General features: G+C 48.2%; 1 protein-coding gene across 4 annotated transcripts in view; it reads left to right on the top strand.

Annotated features, from left to right (window-relative positions):
* ERCC6L2 (ERCC excision repair 6 like 2) overlaps window positions 1-7,109 on the top strand; it is a 136,728-nt gene extending 129,619 nt beyond the window's left edge. For 3 of the 4 annotated variants that reach the window (XM_028122250.2, XM_028122252.2, XM_088019268.1), the window contains one exon: window positions 1,409-7,109. In XM_028122250.2, coding sequence (XP_027978051.1) covers window positions 1,409-2,381 — 973 coding nt within the window. In that variant the 3' untranslated portion in view covers window positions 2,382-7,109. The remainder of the gene's footprint in view (window positions 1-1,408) is intronic. The other variant, XM_088019269.1, reaches the window with a different exon arrangement.
* The last annotated feature ends 14,903 nt before the right edge of the window (window positions 7,110-22,012 follow it).

Consider the following 22,012-nt stretch of genomic DNA (forward strand, 5'->3'; position numbering starts at 1 on the left):
TCTCCCCTAACGAAATACCCCACACACTGAGGCTTAAACAACAGAAAGTTATTTTTCACAGTTCTAGAGTCTGGGAAGTTCAGGATCAGGGTACCAGCTGATTTGGCTTCTGTTGAGGGCTCTCCTCCTTGCAGATGGTGACCTTCTCACCATGTCCTCACGTGTGGAGAAAGATCTCTCTGGTGGCTTCTTATGACCTCATTTAACCTTAATTACTCTCTAAAGGCCCTATCTCCAAATATAGTCACACTGAGGATTAGGGCTTCAACATATGAATTTGAGGGGGACACAGTTCAGTCCACAGCACCCTCATCTGGGGAAAGGAGCAGAGTCTGGTGTCTAGGGTTCTGAAACAATCTTTCTTTCTGCCTTTGTGTTACAAGGGTTCTGGAAGGCCTGTTTCCTCACACATGCATATAATAGTTTTTATTAGTATCTTATACTAAGAGTGAAACTCACTGCTTTAAGCATCTCAACTTCTTAGTTTAACTGTCTATACCCAAGTTGGACCAGCTGGGAGAAGAAAGAATCTAGGTTTATCTAGGTTTAGAATTTTCCTTTAGGATCATCATAAAGCTGTGTGAAATTTCAATGTTGTATTTGTGGAAGAAGGGAAAAAAGGAGAGAGAAGAAAAAAAAAATCCCTTTATTTTTCAGAATTTTCTCTCTTCCATTCATTATGACCTTTCTTTGACAATTGTAGGATTTAAATGCAATATAGATTTTCAAATACAGATTATATAAATTATGATTCTCATGTCAGTCATAAATTGGCTGACTGGAGGAGTAGCATGCTGGGATCCCACAATTCCCAGGAAATACCTAATAGTATAAATCAGAATAACTTAAAAAGCTGGTGATTTCATGAGCTAAAAGTCTTTTTCAGTAGCATGAGGAAAGAGGTCATACCCTGCTAGTATAAAATGCATTTTCATTATGGAATTAAGCTAATATATACTAAATGAACAAAATTACAGTTGACCCTTGAATAACACAGGTTTGAACAGTGTGGATTCACTTATAGGCAGATTTTTTTTGGTAAATACAGTACTATAAATGTATTTTCTCTTCTTTATGATTTTCTTAATAACATTTTCCTTTTCTCTAGCTTACTTTATTGTACGAATATAGCACATAATACAGCACATTATATATAACGCACATAACATACAAAATATGTGTTAATTGACTGTTTTATGTTATTGGTAAGGTTTCCAGTCAACAGTAGGCTAATTTTGGGGACAGTCAAGTTATACTTGTATATTTGACTGCATGGGGAAACCTAACACCCTTGTTGTTCAAGGGTCAAATATACATTGCTTTGTCTCTTTAAATATCACTGATGATGAGTTCTTTAAAAATAAAATATAATAAAAATAACCACTGCTTTTGTTCATTAACTCTTCAGAAAACAATTTGAAGAAATGGCTTCTTATTTTAACTTGCCTTCTGTAAAGGAATTTGCTGAACATATAACTAAGGCCACATCAGAAGAACGACAGAAAATGCTAAAAGACTTTTATGCTTCTCAGTATCCAGAGGTAAAAGAATTTTTTGTGGATTCTGCTGCAGAATTCATTAAATCTTCCCCTCAGAAAAGAGAGAGAGTTAGGAATAAGTCTGAAAAAAGAGAATCTCTTATAAAAGAAAGGCCGTCAGATTCTGAAACTTTGTCATTTAAAAATTCTCCCAAAAAAGTTTCTCAAATTTATAGCCCAAAAATATATAAAGAAAAATCTATTAAGTTTCAAAATCACAGTTTCCATAGAGGAGAGGTGCCTTCTAATGATGGAGAAACTAACGAATCACCTATAAGCTCTACCCAAGAGACTGACAATGGGAAAAACAGCCAAGCCTCCAAAGACACTGTGGCATCCTGCTTCCTGAACACTAAGTCTGAAGTATATGAGTTAGAGAAATTAGAATATACCATGAAAGACCAACAAGACCTAAGAAGAACAGGCATTTCAAGAAATGAACCACTTTTCAAAGTGGAAAACAGAAAGATAAAAAATCCAGAGTTAGGCAACACTTCTGTGGTTGGCTTACTTGGTGACACATCTATTCTTGATGACCTCTTTAGAAGTCATGGGAACAGTACCACACAACTGCCAAAGAAAGTTCTTTCAGGGCCCATGGAAAAAGCAAAACAGAGACCAAAAGATTTCTGGGACATCTTGAATGAACAGAACGACGACAGTCTTAGCAAACTCACCGACTTGGCAGTGATAGAGACTCTGTGTGAAAAAGTGCCCCTTGCTGCCTCCTCCAAAAGGAAAGAGGAGCTGGAAACTTCACTTTGGAAATCAAATGAGAAATTTTTGTGGAAAAAATTTAGCTCAAGTGATACAGATGAAAACACAACTAATGTGCAAAAGTAATGCGTAAACATACAATGAGTTACTATAACCAGTGAATTTCTGCCACCCATGTTTACAACACCGTGTTCCACACTAAGTATGTTACTTTGAACACAGTTTTTATTAAATTCTTGCTGTGGGGTTGTTTTAGCCTAAAAGGTTTTTCCTTGATATCTGATTTGATCTTTTAAAAATATGATTGTATTATAGTATCATCATCTTTATGAAATAGAAAAAGGTCTAGATTTGTTATCAGGAGACCTGGGACATCTCCCTTACTGTGTAATTATGTGCCAGTAGATAAGTCACTTACTTTGGTGTACAGATATTTCCTAATATGAAAGATGAAGGCTTTGAACTCAAGCAACATTTGTGTCCTTCCAGATTAAAAAGGCTTTGGTTTACTTTCCCAGATTCTATTAAGTCACAGGTCAAATTACGGTACATTGATGTGTTTCTTTCTTACTAGCATTTAGAAAATTAACTGTTTTCCTTTTCCCAAAGTATCATGTATTATTACTAAATTATGTCAGAGAAAGTAATACCTAGTACTGAATATATGATGTGTTAAAATAAGTTTATCACTGCTGAAAATCAAAGGGTTAATGTTGTATAACTGTACTATATGAGGTATGACACCCAAGTGATCGAACTACTGCCGATAGCCACAGAACGCAATGCCTCTCCTCCACTTGTTGTACAACAGTTAAGATTTAGTCAGTACAGATTAAGCTGTGTGTCGTACTTTTGTATGAAGTATGGAGAAATGAAGAAACATTTTATTTAAAACTGTTCTATTTTGTTGAATTTAATGTATGTGGTTTATAATCAATGGAATGTGCTTATTGTTGAATTCATTTCTGTGGAAACATTCACTCGGTCCCTGTGTATCCCGCGCCAGTGGCTCAAGATGTGCAGGTGAGGTACTGCTCTGGGTAAAGGACAGGAGACCGCATCTGTGAAGCGTCCTGGCTGTAAAGGCCAGCGGGTCATGCCTGGCACTTGGTAGCAGGGACTGAGGCTTCTACTGACCCACATTCAGATGCACTGTGGCAGCTGTCCCTGGGTTGAGCTCCCGGAGCTAGGGCAGGAAGAAAAATAGGAAATGGCAGTGCCCCAGGAAGTGCTGATGCTCAGAGCGCTGTAGACTGTTGTTGTGTTGAGGGGGCAGGGCCTCCAGAGTACCCGCCATTGCAGTGGGGAGCCATGTGGGAGATGGAAAAAGCAAACAAAAACAAAGAAACAAAGAAATCGTTTCTCAAGGGACTGAGTGACCAAATACGATTTTCTCTGTGAAATCTATTTTATATCATGAGCCAGTACGTATGTGTTAATACAGATTGAAACAAAATGTTTATGAAATAATATTTACCCATAAGGCATGTAGTGTCCTTTGATATCTCCTTTTCTGTTGCAGTTTTGGCTCTTATGTCTATGTGTTTTTTCATGCTCTCATAACCCACTAAATTGATTTTATGGCCCATTAATGATTGGAAATCACAGTTTGCAAATCATTGTTTTAGATTATATGGAACTAGTCTCTCTCTCTCTTTTTTTTTTTTTTTTTTTGGCTATTTTCAGCTGAGTTGTATCCAAACCTACCAGATGCTGAGTTTCACCATGGAGGTGCTTGCTACAAAATCAATGTGTCGTGTATCTGTGGTAGACATATAAATGTTGTTAGCCTGCTCTGGCCTAGCTGTAGGAGGAGCCCGATAAGCAAGTAGACACCCCTTCATCTCAGTTTACATAGCAGATGGAGGAGTTCAGTCATTTTAGTAAAAGTGGGTCTTTCATAAAATAAAATAACTTTAAAATTTTTAATACAGATATGACCTTTGAATCATAAAATGATATTCATACAATATAATGAAATACTATTAAAGAGATTTTTATCAGTGAAAGTCAAAGTGGAAGCAAAAATTACAGACCTGGAGTTTAAAAACTAGTTTTCAGCAGTTGCCAGTGAAACTGTCATTATTATCATGCGGGAGCAGCGTGTCAAGCAGAGTACAGGGTCCAGTACGGAAAGGAGCCAGTCGGAAAGTTCCCAGAGGGAAGCCGTAAGGGTCGACTTGCTCTGCACCGGAGCAGTGGGAAGAGTTGGATCAGCCATTGATGAATCTGGGAACGGACACTATGAAGGGCTGACAATGAGAATCCTGCCTAGCCCACCCCACCACGGTCTTCCAGATAAATAGGTGGCCCCAGGCAAATCCCAAGGCTTCTTTCAGCCTGTTACCCCCTTTAAATTTGAGATGGATGTGATCACTGGTGTTCAAGCATTTTTTTTAAAGCAACTGAACTCTATCTTAATTAGAAGATCAGTTGTCGAAAATAATTACAAATGGAGGTCTGCTGGTTCCAGCAGCACCGCCGTGGCTCCATGGGGCACTAGTGTGAAAAACCACAGGGATGATATCACTGCTAAAAAACCTTCCAACTTCAGGTTTCCAAGATTCTGTTTGCCACAGTCTGTCTTGTTCACCTGTCTTTAAAGCACTCAACACACAGTTATAATATTGGAAACTGAGGCAAAATACTGAGAGGCTTTTGCACTTGAATTCCCTGGGGTTCCCTTAAAGCCCTGAAACTAGAGTAAATTAACATCACCTGCAAGTCGTGTGGCTGCCCCTATATGGTCAAGGCAAAGGAACCTTGGTTTGCAGAGAGGAGTTGGTGATAAATTTTCTGACAGTCAACAGAAAATGAGAAAGCCAAGGACAGTATAGTTCAAAGTTTTTAAAAGCCCAATGTGGGCAGTTTTTAAATTCTGAAGTTATCCTTCCTTATATTAAAATTGTCCTCTTTGCATGAAATGATAGATTGTAGTTTTTAGTCTTTTTCATTGTCCTTACTTGATATAAGTTGATAACCATATGTCAGTTCCCAAAAGTTTTATTTGACATTTACTAGTCTATAAAATCCCTAAGAATGGAATCGCTGCCTGCCTCCAAGTTCACGAATGGCTCCCTCCATGGCCACTATGTCATAAATCCAGTTAACAGTGGGTCTAGGACCCACCAAGGATGTCACTGAACCTATATGATCCTGTAAGATGGACCTGCCTTCACAGAGCCCAGAGTGCAGAGCACGTTAGCTCCTCACCTAATTCTCATCAGGTCGTCATCAATGTAATCTTGTTCCCCAGTTCCATCCCCACCTGCTCTTGCAAAGCATCCTCCACCTAGTGCTTCTGAGGGTGTTAAAGGGAAGACTCGGAAGTTCAGGAACACATCTTGTCACTGGCGACACTGCATTTGCCTTGGGGGACAGCTTTGCGTGCTACCCCCAACCCCACACCCCCACCCCCATTCAGTGCTGGCTCCACGTGGTGTTTGTGCCAGGTGGGAGGAATCTCACACTCTTTCTCTGTTAATGGGCAACAACAGGAGGGCTGCCTTGCCTCACAAGGTCTTACAGAGTTTTAAGCGAAAACAGCCCTTTGGGGAAAGACTCAGATTGACCCTTACTCTGGAGGGAAGCCCTGAAGTGGCAAGTCAGAACCACCTGCGGACGCTTTCAGGCGGTCGAGGGGTCAGCACAAGCACCTATTTTTATAAGTTTCACACTATGATATGATGTGCTAATATTTTGTCTGAGACCGTCATCGCTGGGCAGGACATTCTCTCCACATCAGTGAGCCCCTTCGCTTGTGGACAAGCTCATCCTGGAGCCCCAAAGTTGTCATTAGCATTATGTTTCAACTTGGTCAATATGTACTTTATTTGCTTTGCTGCAGGTTAACAAATGGCAGTGGTTATATTTATCCCCTAAATTTCCAAATTTAGTCTTAATTATATGAGTAGGATGCCTTTCTGTCACTGACACAGATAATGCCCAAGTGACTCTTGGGTTTGTACTGCTTTCTGTCATGGTTAAGAACCAAGAATGCCTCTTTTGGGGCACCTGGGTGGCCCAGTCAGTTAAGTGTCTGCCTTCGGTTCAGGTCATGATCTCAGGGTCCTGGCATCCAGCCTGGGACATAGCTCTGTGCTCAGCAGGGAGTCGGCTTCTCTCTCTCTTCCTCTCCCTCACCCTCTGCTCCTCCCCTGCCCCATGCTCGCTCACACCCTCTCTCTCAAATAAATAAAATAGGTTTTAAAATTCTTTATAAAAAAAAATGCCTCTTTCTACAGATGTCTTTTTGGTTAGCTAAATGGGCCCCCTCTGTCTTGTTGAAAGAAATCACTGTAACTCACTTTATACTGTTTTAGCTTATGTAAACAAGGGAGAAAGTGTGCATCTCTGAATGTCTTATGTGTCTCTAAGGAAATTCTAGTGAGTCATCTTGTCAAATTAAAATATGAATTAGTCCCCCCTCACCCCACATGTATCTTTTAACTGATTTTTTCACTTTTTTGTAAAGTGAGACATGCTTCTGGACTGAAAGACTTCAAAAGAAGGCTCATAGTAGCTAATGCACGTATTTTTTACCTTCCTAAAACTATTATAAAAGCATTGATAAGAACAAGAAGAGATTGTAGGGCGCCCGAGTGGCTCAGTCGTTAAGCGTCTGCCTTCGGCTCAGGTCATGATCCCAGGGTCCTGGGATCGAGCCCCACATCAGGCTCCCTCCTCGGCGGGAGGCCTGCTCTCCCTCTCCCACTCCCCCTGCTTGTGTTCCTGCTCTCACTATCTCTGTCTCTGTCAAATAAATAAATAAAATCTTAAAAAAAAAGATTGTCATTTTTCGAAACATAAATGCCAGCGTGAGCTCCATGAGAACTGATTTCACATGCTCAGATTATGCCCGCTCTGCACCCCCCCGCCCCGCCAGCCACCCGCTAGTGCCTTCCCTGTGCTGCGAACAGCCCACCCCTCTCTCTGCCCAGCCAGGACTCACTGCCCTCTCTGCCACTGCCTTCAGGAGCCTCCCTTCAGCGCTGCCTGGCAGAGCCCCAAGTTCCTTTCAGGGCAGCCCCGACTCTCAAGTCCGCCCCCTCCGCCCAAGCGTCCTGCTCACCGGTGCCCCGGAGCCCTCAGGGCCGCGTCCATCCACCTCACAGCTTCCCGCACTCAGCTCTCCCTGCTCTCCCCAAACGCCTCGTCCTACTCAGACCTCTTCACTACCTGATTCGCCCGACCTCCCCCTCCACGGGGGAGGTGGGGGGGGGGGGCAGCCATCAGCAAAGCTTAGCAGGCTGAGTGACGTGGGAGGAGCGCTGAATGTCATCCCCAGGACCCTTGAAGCCAGGGCACCCGGCAAGTCATCTGGGGGGCAGCAGTTCCCTGACCTGCGGGGAGAAGGCAAACCCAGCCAGTGTGTGGAGCTCCGGCGAGGGTGCCATCATGCACCCCTGACGTGGCCCAGAGCTGCCACATTGCCCTGAAAAGCGCAACAGCTCCTCAAAGACAGCTTAGGGCACAGCAGTGTGCTTGGGCATGCTGGGGCGGACAAGTGGATCTCAGGAAGCTTGAAGCGTCCCCTAGGAGGGTGTGAGAGCACAGGACACCACCAAGGAATCCAAGGACAAAACGTGTGCTGATTGGTGGAACAGGATGGCTTCCAGAGTCCAAAAGCGAAGAAACATGGTTTGGGATGAGTGATCAGGAAAGGCCACCCCAAATTCTGGGGATGGGGCCAGTGGCCAGGCCTGAAAGAATGGGAAGGCCAGAACAACACTTCCTCCAGTCTTCCTCAGCCTTTAAAACCCCAAATGACAAGGCATGTTGGCCTTGTAGAGAAGTTTGAGTTTGGGACCGGCCAAATACAAAAACGCTTCTGACAATTACTCTAACCTCCAAGATAAACAAAGGCGGCGGGAGACCTAAGTGCCAAAGGAGAGCGAGACAGAGTCAGGTGGGGTTACTGCAAGTCGGGAGCCCGGCCCCAGGGAACCGCCGCAGCCGGGGCAAGGAGAGGCTGTTTGGCCTTGCCCCGCGCGCCTGTGACGACGGGGCGGTGTCGGCCCCGGGGCCCGCGCTGTGCCGCTGCCCTGCCCGCGGGACCCGGCCCCAGGCGACGAGCGTGCGCTCGCCTCTGCCCGCTCGGCCTGCGCCGCCGTCCGGGAAGCCGCCTCGCTGGGGTCCCGCCTTCCCCTCCCCCCCGCAGGCAAATATTAGAGGGTGCAGGTGGGTAGAAATGGCTTCAAATAAAGTTCGTCTGCAGTTTCCAGGAGGCCACCGCGGTCACTGAGAACCGTCACTAGCAACCCCGGCGGCTGCGGGGGCCACGGCACCCGAGCCCGGGATTCGCCGCCCCCAGGCCGAGGAGACCATCTGCTCCTCCGACTCAGGTTCATTTTCTCCGGGGCGGGGGTGGGGACAGAAAGAAGCTAATTAAGTTACGCTCCGGCCATAGTGATGGAAAACACGAAAGCCGACGCCAGGGGCTTGCGCCTCGAGGGCGCGTTATCTGCCACTGGCCGCAAACCTCAGCAAAGTCCCATGTCCTTGCGTTCGCAGGAAGCCCTGGGTGGCCGGCTGCCGCTCGCACTGGCGCCCGCGCCCGGGGGCTTGTCCACCGCGAAACGCGAGGCCAGGAGGAGGGGCAGCACTTGGTGGGGTCCTGCCTCCCCTTGAGCTGGGTAGCGCGGGCTGCTCGTGCGGCGCGTGAAAATCCCCAACCCGCGCCCCTCCCCCCCCCGTCCGGGGATTGAGGCCGGAGTTCGGACTCAGCGGGAGGCAGGCGGGATCAGGGGTGGGAAGGGATCCTAAACCCGCCGGGGGGCGGGGAGGGGAGGAAGGGATCCCTGGTTTGCGGGGGGCGGGGGCGATCCCGGACAGGCGGTGGGCGCGAGTTCCTCCGGGCGCACCCACCCCAGTTAGCGGCGCACAGCGGCCGATCGCCCCCGACCCCTGGGGCCCCCGCCGGGTTAGAATTCAGCGGGGGGTGAAAGGGTCCCGTCCCCTGCCGCCCGCGCCGGTCCCAGTCCCGCCCTGGCCGCGGGACGCGCGCGGCCGCCGGGTATGAACGGCGGCGGTTTCTGCGGTCTGGCCGGCGGCCCGCTGGAAAGCCAGCCTCAACTTGATCCCGAGCGCGTCTCACTGAGGTCATGGGAAGCGGGAGGGCGGAGGCGCCGGGGGCCGGGCGTAATGGGAGCTCTGAGGCGGCGAGGGGCGGAGGGGCGGAGAGATGGGGGAGGGGAGCCGGCCTGTCCCCGGCGCGGGGTTCGCGAGTGCCCCAGCGGCTGCTCCAGGCCGGGCGGACCGCCGCGCAGCCGACGGTGCGGGGCGAAATCGGGCTTCGCGCCTCCGCACGCTGCACGGAGACCAGCGCCAGCTGCGCACCCCCCTCCGGCCCCGCGCATAAATCCTTCTCCTCCAGCCCAAGCACCGCTGCTGCACTCACAGCCGCCTCTGGGCCCGCTGCTTCCGCCTCCCGTCCCACGGCGCGCATCCCCAGCCCCCACCTCTGAGATCTTCCCTGCAGCCGCTTCCCTACCTTCCACCTTCCTCCAGCCATTAAGGCCGGTGCCCTCGGCCAAGGGTCCGTTCCCGGCCTGTTATCAAGTCCTGGAGAGAATTTCTCCAAAATATTTCCCGAATCCCACTGCCAAGGGCCCGAGTTCCCGCCTCTCCACTTCCCATCTGGATGCCTGCAGACTCTCTCTGGATTTCTAGCCTTTAGCCTCCTCCCTTCCTAATCTATTTTCCACACCAATTCCCCCCAAAGCGTGTTAAAGCACACAGGGACCTCGGTGGTTGTAAACCTCATATTTCCCCTGTTAAGCAGGTTAAGGGTGCTTCGGCTGGGGAATAAAAATTGAAGGCTTTGGCGCACGTTTGTTGAGCACTTACTGTACATCATTGTTTAACACATCAAGTGGATTTTCTCATTCAACTGCCCAACAGTCCTTCCGGGTAGGGATTATTAGGTATTATTATTGTTATTATTATCATCCCTGCTTTATAGAAGAAGAAATTGAGACACAGACAAACAAAGGGCAAACAAACTGCCCTAGAGTCTGTTTCTCTACCACTGCAGTGCACTTCTGCAGAGAACCTTGACCTTCCTAACAGGGATGGAATGACCGACAGCACCAGCGGTGGCCTCGGGGCCAGGTGGCAGCAACCATCTGTTAGTAGCAGTACTAAGTGGATGGGTGGGTGGATGTCAGGCCAGGTTTGATCTGGAATGTCTCAGAGGCCCCGTTGCTCTTCCACCTGCCTTTAATGGATTAGCGGTCTGAATTTCTGAGCATGGACAAGTTAGAACAGTCTCCACATTGATCTCCTCCTGTGCTTTCCTGACAAATTACTCTCCTCAGTCAGCTCCTCTTGCTTGGCAGCATGCCGGAGACACCAGAGGTGTCCTACCCACAAGGAGGACTTATGACAGTCTCCTCATTCTCCCACAAGCATAGGCCCCTTAGAGCCCTCCGCACCACTAGTGTCCTCCCATCTCCAACCCCTGCGGAGCATCAGCTTCTGGCCATAGATGAGGCCCAGTCTGGGCTGCCTTTGTCCTGGGAGGGGGTGGGATTTTGATCACTAATTAGTGGCTGGGAGACCAGGAGTCAGCAGTGGTCCCCTTTCCAGGACCCATACATGATACTGATGTGGGAAACAAAGACAAAAGAAAAAATTAAATTTCCTTACGGCCTACAGCCCACTGACAGACAAGTCCTTGGAACAGGCTGACTGCCATTCCACTAGGAACTCAGCTGCCCCGATGTTAATGCTTTGCTAAGGGCAAAAGGCAATCTTAGCTTAACATTATCCCGACTACCCGCCCCGCAGGATCCTGTACATTTACTTTAACATATAAAAATTCCTTTGGAAACTTCCTTTATCTCTACTCCCCAAGATATATGTTAGCAATCATCCTCCAAGCATATGACCCACTGGTATACATCTGAAGGGTCTCATGACTGAGTTTTTACTAAACAGTAATAAATGACCTTTTCCTAACAACAGCCAGCCCCCTCAGGATCCTGGAAACCTTGTTCCCAAAATACCTGTCCCTAACCCCCTCCCAACTTGAATGTATATAATCAGCCGCTCCTCCTGATCCCGGTGCCACTCTTTCTGCCCACGGGTCTTGTCCCCATGCTTCATAAAACCACCTTTTTGCACCGAAGACTCTCAAAAATTCTTTCTTGGCCCTTGGCTCCAAACCCCAACACTTCAAACCACATCAATACCACAAGGGTCCATGCCCCCATTTCCTGCCTGGGAATTAGGGTGATTCCTCCCTACCCATTCTTCCATGATCTGGACAAGATGGGCAGAGGTTCCCAGACAGCAGGGAACTGAGACCATGTGATTAGCGTTTGCTCTAGTGAATCCCTGTTTTTTTATTTCTGTGAATGCCCCTGTTATGTAATACTTATGCTGTCCTTTTCCTACTGGAATACATACCCTGCCAGAGGCTTTATTGCTTTTTTATAGGATTTTTAATTAATTTTTTGCTAGATCCATAAAATGAAATTCAAAGGGTACAAAAGAGCATACAGTTTGCCTCCTTCTCACCCAGGGGCAAGCTCTTCCATCCCTCACTGTTAGCAGCTTCCTGTGGATCTTTTTCAGAAATAGTCCACACATTTATAAACATGCGTCATTTCTTTTAACTGTGTTTTCGATGTCTTTTGTATTAACACCTAAAAAGTATACTTTTATGCTTTGGGAAAAAAAAAAAAGCAGTTTCAGAATGGAGCACTGAGATTCTCAGTTTGGAACCTAGCCCCCTTCTCAGTCGGATGGGGCCTTGGCAGGAATGTGGAGGCATCTACCTCCCATGGAGACAAAAGGTTTTCCCAGTCTCCTCGGGGTCCAGCACAAATACAGGAGGATGTGCAACCTACAAGATTTGGTAAGACTTAAAAGAATCAAGAGAGGAGAGGTTGCTGGGTGCTGGAATCTAAGACCCCCTGGATGTCCATCAGTTGGAACAGTGACCAGAGATCCTAACCAAACAAGGATGGGATGAATTTTTCCATGTTTCTGGTGCAGGGTGTTTTGGGATCAGCATTCGTCTACAAAGATGTCTAAATCTCAGGTGTCCTTAGTAACTTTACATCTTTGAAACACGAATTGCTTCCCAGTAAATGCTACTAACTATTGCTCTGGTAACCAACGTGGTTGAGTTCCAGAGACTGGCCACAGTCTGACCACACCCTACACAGAGGCAGGGCAGCAGACCCCATGCGTCCCAAAGCTTTCCTTCCCCGGGTCAGAGCCCCTGTCTTGGTATTTTTTCCCTTCTATCCTTTGGTGGAGGCACTGGTGACGGGGAGGAGGAGGAGATAGCAGCGGAGTGGATAAAGGGAAGTCAGAGCTGTAGATTATTTGAAACCTGCCCCATCAGTCCCAAGTGCATTCAGGAGAGAACCCCTCCGGCTTTCCTAGATGGGATGGGGCGGCCCGGGACATCCCGTAGCAAATCACCACCACCTTCTTGAATGTTTTGCTCCCTTTCTCGAAGGCTGTGCTCCTGCGTATCCTTGCACGTCTGTCAGTCTTGGCCTGGCAGGCTCCCACTTCTCAGCAGGTCCCTTCTGCTTCCTACCAGGCCGCCTGCAATCTGGGCTTAGTCTCACATCAGACCATCTCCAATCACCGTCATGCTGTGACCAGCCTGGATGGGGGTGACTGCAGACTTTCAGCACCACCCCTGACTTCTCTTCTGAGTTTCCCACTCACACCCAGTTGCTCTGGTGTGACCATAGTGCCTTGGGCGCTCCTCGGGACACTCATGTCCCAAGTGGACTTCATCTCCAACTCTCCACTCATCCTGCTCCTCTGCTTAACTCCCAACTCAATGATTTCACCTTATTTCCCAAATCTGAGCACCATCTTTTTCACTGGTTGCCTCCATTTCTCTCAGTCACTATGGTTACTCAGTAACCACATCATAGTATTTCTTGACTCTACCTCCTAATTTCCAATTTTCTACCACTGTCCCAATGCTTCAACCACCACAGTGGCTTCAAGTCTTCCACTTCTTAAGTCTTATAGAGAAATCTGTAGATACCTCTGGTAGAACTCTTGATTCCAGTGACACAAACTGACTTAATCAAAAAGGAAAACTACGGGTGGGAGGCTAGTTTCAGGAGTGGCTTGGTATAGAATCTCACTGGCCATCCCTGAGACCCAGTGCCTCCATCTACCCACTCAGCTCAATCCTGCAAATGTTGGCTTCATCCTCAAGCTGCACACAGTGGCAAAATGGCCACAGATGCTCCAGCTCACATGCTTCCAACTCCAACTCCTATAGGAAAGCACCAGGCCTGAGTCATGTGATCCCCCTGGGCTGGGGAGAGTGGTCCCCTCTGAACCTCACGGACTGAAAGTGGTGGAGGGTTGGAACGGAGCCAGTTGGTAGGAGTAGTCTGAAATACATTAGAAGCCTCCCGTGCATCCAACCCTGTCATTCCTCTGCATAGAATTCTCCAACAGCTCCCTAAGTCAATCAAAATCTTGTCAACATGACTTGACTTCTGTCAATACACAATTTTAATCCTTGTTGAGCTTTTTCATTTTGTTTGCATTGATATTTGCACCAGCAATCTTGAAGAAGAGTTGAAAAAATGTTTAAAAGATTTTAAATAATCTCTCCACCCAACATGGGGCTCAAACTTACAACCCTGAGATCAAGAGTCACATGCTCTACCAACTGAGCCAGCCAGGCATCTCAAGAGTTGAATTTTTAAAAGTGGTCATTTGGATCTTTCTCTTGACTTGCAAGGGAACCATGAGCAATGTGTGAGACTGTGCCTCTGGGAGCCCTGGGGAGAGGGAGAGCCTTCTTCCAGGTAGAGGCCAGGCAGGAAGACAGACCTGCCCCTTATTTTAATAGAATATAAACTGAACATAGTGAATTGGTTGAACAGATGTCTGAGGGCTGAAAGGCAAAAAGAGACACAGCATCACTGAAGAAAGCAGCCAGCATTCCCAAGGAACAGAGGGAAGAAGGCAGCATCCTAGAACCCAGGTCCTAGGAGCCCAGAGAAGGGGCCCCGAGCAGCTGGAACCAGACCTTAGGGTCATCTGGCCCTGGGGCCTCAGAAGCTCGGGAGTGGGCCTCTCCAGGGCGGGGCTCACATCTCTGAGGTGGACGCGCGGGCCAGCAGGTGCTGATCTCCCTGGCGGAGGGGATGAGGCTGGCCTCCAGGAGTGAGGGAAGCAAACCCGAAAACTGGAAACTGCAGCCACTGTTGGGGTCACAGTCCACTGTTGTGGGGTGATGCTGACAGGAACGGGACCCAACAGAAGGTCTACGTCCTGCAGCCTCCGTCTAGTGCCCCCTCTTGGAAGAGCCCAACAGGGCGGCTGCAGGCGGATGGGAGGGTTGGGAGTCCTGTGAAGGTCCCACTGTGACAGAGCAGAGCAGATGGGGTGGATGTGAACTTAATTACTGGTCTGAGGGAGAAGGGGGAAGAGAGGGGAGACTGGGAGCAGGGTCATGAGGTGGGGACTGTGGGAAAAGGGGGGAGAGTTCTCCCATGGTCACTTCTTCTGGTGTGTGGAAAAGCCCAGAAGATAAAAATACCCTCAAGACACAGGGCACGTGAAAGCCCTTCTCCTTCCGCCTCACACCCTGGACTTAGTGACACACCACACACATAGACGCACACACACACCAGGCACAAACACCACATGCACACACAGCACTCACACGTACCACACACCACATACATGCACACACGCACACCACACCTGCACACCATGCCTTTGCTCATGGGGTTCTTTAGCTCAGGTCCAGTTCCCCAGGAGCAGTCCCAGGACAGGATTCAGTCCACACGTGATGTATTAAAGAAGTGCATCAGGGGAGAAGGGGGAGGGAGGGAGGGAAGCCTGGAGGGTAGGGGTGGAAGCCAAACAAGGGCCTGATTTCAGGCTTCATCCCAAGAGAGCAGGTTCAGCCTGCTCTCACCAGATTCTGGTGGGGACTCTGGAGGGGAGGTTGTGTCCAGAGTTAGCCCAACCTGATGCCAGGGAGATTGGATTTCATAGTCTCGTGCCTGGGAGTCAGAGTCAGAAGTGCCTGGGAGTTCCTGGAATGCCATGTGGCCACCACCCTCCTCCTGCCTCGGTGACTGTGAACCAATGGCCAGTCCTGCAATTCCAGCTCAGGACGGGTGGCGACTCAGAGTTGCCCCTGTTGGAAGGTCTTCCTTCCTTATCACCTGCCTTTCCTAACATTTGTGGGGGCCTGGGTCAGATTGCATATGACGGCCCCAGCCTGCAGCCTGCCCTTCTCTCCCTGCTCATGGCTCCGCCTTACTTGCAGGGGTGTGGACCTCCCAGCTGTGTCTGTATAAAGGCACAGCTCCACCACATACCTGCCTCTTGGCCACCCTGTAAGCTTAGGAGCCCATGTAACAAGTGAACACTCTAGAAAAAACACCGACCTCAAGCTTCCCCTCCCAATTTAAAAAAAACTATGCTTTATCTCTTTAAAAAGTCCACAGGACATTATTGTTGCTGTTTTATACAGATAATTCCCTTTGCGCCTTATGCCCATATTTTTACTTTCTTGTTCATCAATCCTTACTGCTTCTTGAATTGCCTATCAGGGGCCTTTTCCCTACTATTTGAAGTGCATCCCAGAATTTCCTTTCGTTAGTGTGGTTTTGGAAAAAAGCTTACCTTTCTCTGAAAAGCACGGATTTCAGCACTTTATTTTTTTTTAATTTTTTTATTGTTATGTTAATCACCATATATTCAGCACTTTATTAACTTTTTAATATACTAAAGGGTTTTCAAACAGCTTTTGTATTATCTGGTGGGGGTGGTAAAGAACGTGAGAAATTGAGGATTATCCAGTAAATGGAGAGGAGGAGGCAATGCTAATCAACTAGTTTTCTTGTGGGTGTTCCTTTATGCAAAGACATCAAACAGAAACACAGCTTTGAGAAAGATGTATCGACCACAGAGAAAATGACTGCTCATCATTACTTCGGTTTTCTTTTCTATAGTGCGCACCTCTTTCTGAGGACTACCAGATACTTACAAGAAGTTTCTGTTCTCAAGTGGCCAGAAGCATTTGGGCCATCTGAGCCTCCGCAAAGGAATTGTTTATACTCGCTGGCTCCATGTTATCAATTCCTACTCACTCTTAATTCACCCCGGTCTGGCTTCCAGCCCCATAACCCTGCCTAATCATCTCTCAGTGAAGTCACCCCGGGCCGCCGTACTGGTCCAGGTCCTCTGGAAGCTGCCTCTGAGAGTTAGAGGCATGAGAGACTCAGGAAGGGATAACAACTGTGAAAGAGAAAGACTGTTGACCTGTCTCCTCTTCTGAGATGCTGTCTTGCCTTGGCATCTGAATCTCAGTATTTTCTTGATTTGCCTCAATGCACTGGCCGCTTTTTCTGAGGATTCTTTGCAGGTTCGTCCTTATCCACGTGGCTGCTCTACATCACTATTGTCCAAGCCTTATTCCTAGGCGGCTGTCCTACCTTCCCTCCCAGGCGATCCTGGCCACGCCCAGGACTGCAATGAACAATCCCTGTGCAGAAGCAAGTCTCCCGTCGGCAACCATCACAGTTAGTGGGCAGCTTGATCAAGGTTTGCACGTGACCCTGTGTCTGGGTCTTCCTTTGTTTCCCTGAACCTCCGCTTCCTAAGAGCACAGGGCATCCGTGGTCAGACTGACCTACGTAATTGTCGGAAGGGGCTCTGTGAACTGCAAAACTTACACAAAAGCTTAGTGTTATTGTAACACTTGACAGATGGTTATTCCTGTAAGTAAGTAAGTAACACTGATCATCTATTCTCAAAGTTCCCTATTTTCTAGAAAAAACATCCCAACCCCTATCTTTGCATTAAAAACAGCCCAAAGCACGTTTTCTTCTATTCTCCTTCATTCACACTCTGTTCTGGATCAGTGTTTCCTAAAGCTGGGTTCCTTGGAACACTAGTGCTCCTTGAGATAAAAGTTGATGCTCCACTGCGTGTTATGCACAACCAATGAATCATGGAACACTACATCAAAAACTAACGATGTAATGTATGGTGATTAACATAACAATAAAAATTTTTTTTAAAAAGTTGATGCTCCATAAAAAAAGTCAAGTTTGGGAAATATTGCCCTCCTCGAGGTTAAAATACACTCTCTCCCAGTAAAGGTGCTGAGAAGTATAACTTTTTTAACCAGTTGTCCCAAATGACTTAGCCACCGACTCTTTTCTTCTCATGCCACTCTGTAGAATTCCTGTAGGCCACTAGTGTTCCATCCCAAGAGACAGGAACCCCTGCTCTAGGCAGGGGGAGAAACTTACCATTTCATCCAAGGAGGTGGTCCACAAGTTCTTGATCCGTTACTATGGGGAGCCCTGATTCACATCGTTTTCCAAGCCTGGGTGTTCCCTCTTCTTCTTCTATTCTGTGAGCTACTTGGAACAGTTACAGTAAACCTACCTTTCCGAGTCAAGTTGTCCAGAGGAAGCTCTGTTGCTCCCAGCTGCAAGACTGGCTGACACACCAGTGGGCAAAAAGTCCACGGAGGGGTCATGGTCCCAACTGGAAATTTCCCAAATGGCCCTTAACATTTGAATAGGTAAATAAATTGTGGAGCGTCTGCCCAGTGGTATACTGTCCAGCAGCAAGAATCAGCTCTCTGAAACCATATGCGATGATATGCATGAATTTCACAAATATAATTAAAAATATAATTAAATATAATTTAAAAAAAAACTAGACACAATATGAATCCATACCTGTGAGGGTAAAAAGCAGACAAAACTAACCTGGCTATGAGACATCACGACAGTGGTTACCATAGGAAATGGAGGGGACAAGAAAGGGCTTCCAGCTGCTGTTAATGTTCCCTTTTTGGATCTGGCTGCCGGCTGCCTGCGTGTATTCAGTTGTGAGCATGATGACTGTACCTTATGTAATTCTCTGAATGCCTGTTATACTTCAGTAAAAGTTTGGGAGAGGTGGTATCAGAAAAGATCATTCCCCGCTGGGTATCCCACTGGCAAAGTCACCCGAAGGAAACATGGCCATTTCAGGACCAGTAGAAACAGAACGATACCCTGGCTGTCTTAGCTCACTCGGAGCATGTGTGCTTCTCACATTTGTGTAAACTTCTACATTTCTATACACATGTCGAAGAGTCTTTCTGTATTGATCATGGTTTGTTTCTTGTTTTGGGGGGGTTGGTCTATATTTTATGAGACTGTGACATCTTGGGAACTTGGGGACAGAGCAAGGGACTGCCCCTCCCAGTTAGCTATTTCCTACAAATAGCAAGCAACTTGTTTGCATGTCTTTCATATGCAAACAACTCCATCCAGAACCCATACTCCAAACCACCTCCTCTCTCAGCTTTTACAGTCCAGGAGGCGATATTCCTCCACCCAAAGCGCTAAGTACTAGACAAGGAGGGACCACCCCTCTTGTGAAATTATTCATACTAGCCAATCCTAAACCTGCTCAGCTGCTTACCCTGCTGCTGACTCCATCCCGTGGAAACCTTCATAAAGGCTCACACCCGTGCTTTCTCCTCTCCCTTTCTGCCTCCTGTTGGACACTGCCGCTTTCCCTGGTGGGGGGGCCTGCGTGCTGTGTGGGGCCTCCTGATTCTAGGGAGCTGTGAGTGTAGACTTCTTCCTTCATGACAGTCATTCCCGCGTGTCTTACTAACCTGATAAAGACAAATCCTGGGTACATTTTAAAGTACATCCATTCATTCCACAATGTGCATGTACTATATTTCAGGCACTGTTTTAGATGCCAGGGATAGACCCGTGACCATGCAAATAAGGTCCCTGCTCTCGTGGACCTCATGTCTAGAGGGACAGACATAATAAACAAGCAAAGAAATAAGTATTTCCAAATAAAGCTAAGTGGTATGAATGAAGGAGGCAGGATGGGTCATTTTATGTTGTTTTGTTCTATTTGTTTTGTTTATTGTATTTCTTAGCAAGACTGGTCAGGGAAGGTCTCCCTCACAAGGTGACATCAGCCCAAGGCCTGAATTGTTGCTTGTACACCCAGGGCATCCAGAGATCTGTGCTGGGGGTCTGGAGGCATCCAAAATAAGCAGAATGATGTATCTCTTGCCAATGCTCATCCAGAACAAACCCTCTCCCTTTCTTGACAAGCAAAGCAGGGTTTGAATCCAAGAGAAAATAATTTCCTGGCATCAGCAAAATCCACAGCCTGCTCCAATCAAGTTGCCTTCTAAATGCTAGAAAGCTGAGGTGTCCAAGTGCCAGGACCCAGGGGATGGGTTGGCTGCAAGCCAGAACCCTTAGGGCAGCAACCAGCTTGCATATGTATTTGTATAACTGTTTGCAAATAAAAAGTAAGTGTGCGGATTCCTGAGCCTTCTTTGCTCGCCATCTCTGGGGACCCACTGCCTAGTTCTGCTTTGCAGTGACACAAGCCTTCCCCGGTCACGGCAGGCCTCACCCATGCCTGCTGCCCCAAGACCCGGTCTGTGGGGCCTTCGTCTGGGCCTGTTCCGGGAGGGCAGGCTGGTCATCCTCCAACCACATTAACAGCATGCAGACATTCCACCATTTTTTTTTTTTTATTAGATCCAGCTTACTGTGGACAAGATTAGAATCAAATAAGGGGAGAAAAAGTAAATCACAGGCCCCAGCTCGTCAGTGGCTGTCGTGGGTCACTGGCGTGGCAGGGACTGTCGGGAGGCCTGCCCCTGAGCTCTGGTGTCCCTGCGGGCAGTGGGGGTGGGGGGGCAGGTAGCTGGCACAGCCCCTTCGTTTGGAGCTCCCACGCCAGGCCAGGGATCCCGCGCTGGGAACCTTCAACGCACACCTCGACCCCCAAGGCCAGCACTCCACGTACCTTCCTTCATCAAGGAAAGACCACGGACCCCAGATCTGAAAAGTCGCTCCCATGCCCTCCCCGCTGCCGCCCCCACCCCAGATCCTCCAGGAAAGAGCAGATCCATCTCATTTGGTGCAACTTGAGCTGAGTTGAGCACATCCTGCTTTGCTAAAATGGAAGTGACACTGAGCGCCTGGCTCAGACTCTTTTCCTTAGCCTTGTCTCTCCTCAAGCGGTGTGTGCCAGCGACAGATCCTTCGCAGAACATTTCTGGCGAACCAGAGATGATCTGGCTCTGTCGCGGGCACTGGCTTGTTTATCTTTGCCGCTGCGCTTCTGAGAGTTTGTCTCTCCCGTATATCTATCTCCCTGTTGGGTCTGTTTGGGTATTTATACAAATGCAGCCCTTCAGCTTTGATAGTTGTCCTGTAGGAGCCTTTTTATCTGTCAGTAATGTCTTGCTCCAGGGCAATGAACCCCAAAAGACACTCTCATACCTTGCAGCAGCTAAAAGCAGAGAAGATCTCACCAAGAGCCCGGGGCTGGCGGAGCCAGAGAGAGCCTCCGTGTGGCCAAGAGACGATGCTGGCCATCTCTAGAATGCCTTTGTCCTCCACAGACTCCATCAGGCGCTTGGTGGCCTGGGAAGAAGTCCATTCCCCTACATGTAGGTAAATCTCAAATTCTCAAGGCTCCCAACTGGTTAAAAATGTCAACAAAGAATCTTCCTACTTATCAAGCTTTTTATTTCCGCATTTAAGCAGCAAGTCTGCAGAGAGCAGGGCCCAAGCTCCTGTTTAATCTAAGAACCAGGACTCAAGGGTTGTATGTTGGCAATTTAGTAACCTTGTATGCATAGACGCCTCTCTGGATAAACCACAGCTTCCGTGGAAAGTGCCTAAATCCTATAAAAGTAATTTATTTGCTTATCCACCAAATTATAATATTCATTTTGTTTGTGTAAATCCGCCAGTCACCGGTCATTAATAGGAACCACAAGAAACTGTTTCAAGTAGGATTTCGTTCCAGACAGAGATTCCAGTTTGACTCTGACATATTATACCTGGGAGGATTGCAGGAAACCATAAATAATTCCTAATTCTTACATTGGATCTATGTATAATACAGATTTTTTGCTGCCTAAAAACCACCACCACCACCAAGAGGCTGGGAACGAGGTGCCCAGGCAGGAAGGCTTGCCTCAGTGTGACGATGCCCCTTCTTGTAGCCATCACGAAATGAGAGCTGCCCTTTCTGTCTGCAGGCACTGTTCAGGCAGACTGCAAAAACTTACTTCGCGTTGGGCACACCGTTCGAATCCAGAGCCTCAGAGTATGATCTTGGCCAGCCTGGGCAGACAGCGTGTGGGTTTCTCCCACCGGATGGGGCAGGCAGGCCAAGGCCACCGGGGGACCCGCCCAGGAAGGAGTCAAGGAAGGGCGGGCTGTCTCTCAGCCAAGCTGCTCAGGGTCATGGTGACCGGCTCAGCCCAGCCCGCGATCGGTGCATCAGGAAGCACATCAGAAACCTGGCCTGAAGCCTCCCTCTGTTCTCCCAAGTTGAAAGGAAAGACAGAATCTTCGGAAGCTTTCATGATGGACTCACGCTGACCGGCCCCAGTGGCGGCCCCACCACCACCTGCCCGCTTTGCAGAATCCCTGGATTGCTCGGGCAGCCCCAGAAACACATGGTAGGCCAGAGGTTGGCGAGGGCCAAGTAGCCCGCTTGCCTGAAGCCCCCTCCTCTGGCCCATTCACGGGCCTGACCTCTTGCTTTCCCACTTCTTACACTTTGGTCAGTGCCAAGGAGGCTCATTTCCCGTCATGCGTTGTGCAATGTGCCTTTCAGAGGAGGCTCCTTGGCCTCTGGCACACAAGCAAAAGTTAGGTGGGTGGGACACGGGGGCAAAGGCACTGCGGTCAAGAGGCCAGCCGGTGCCCTGGCGGGGGCGGGGGTCGCAA

This window comes from Eumetopias jubatus, unplaced genomic scaffold (genome assembly GCF_037043125.1).
Source record: "Eumetopias jubatus isolate StellerSeaLion01/CBP00866 unplaced genomic scaffold, mEumJub1_p1.0 scaffold_15, whole genome shotgun sequence".
NCBI classification, from domain to species: Eukaryota; Metazoa; Chordata; class Mammalia; order Carnivora; family Otariidae; genus Eumetopias; species Eumetopias jubatus.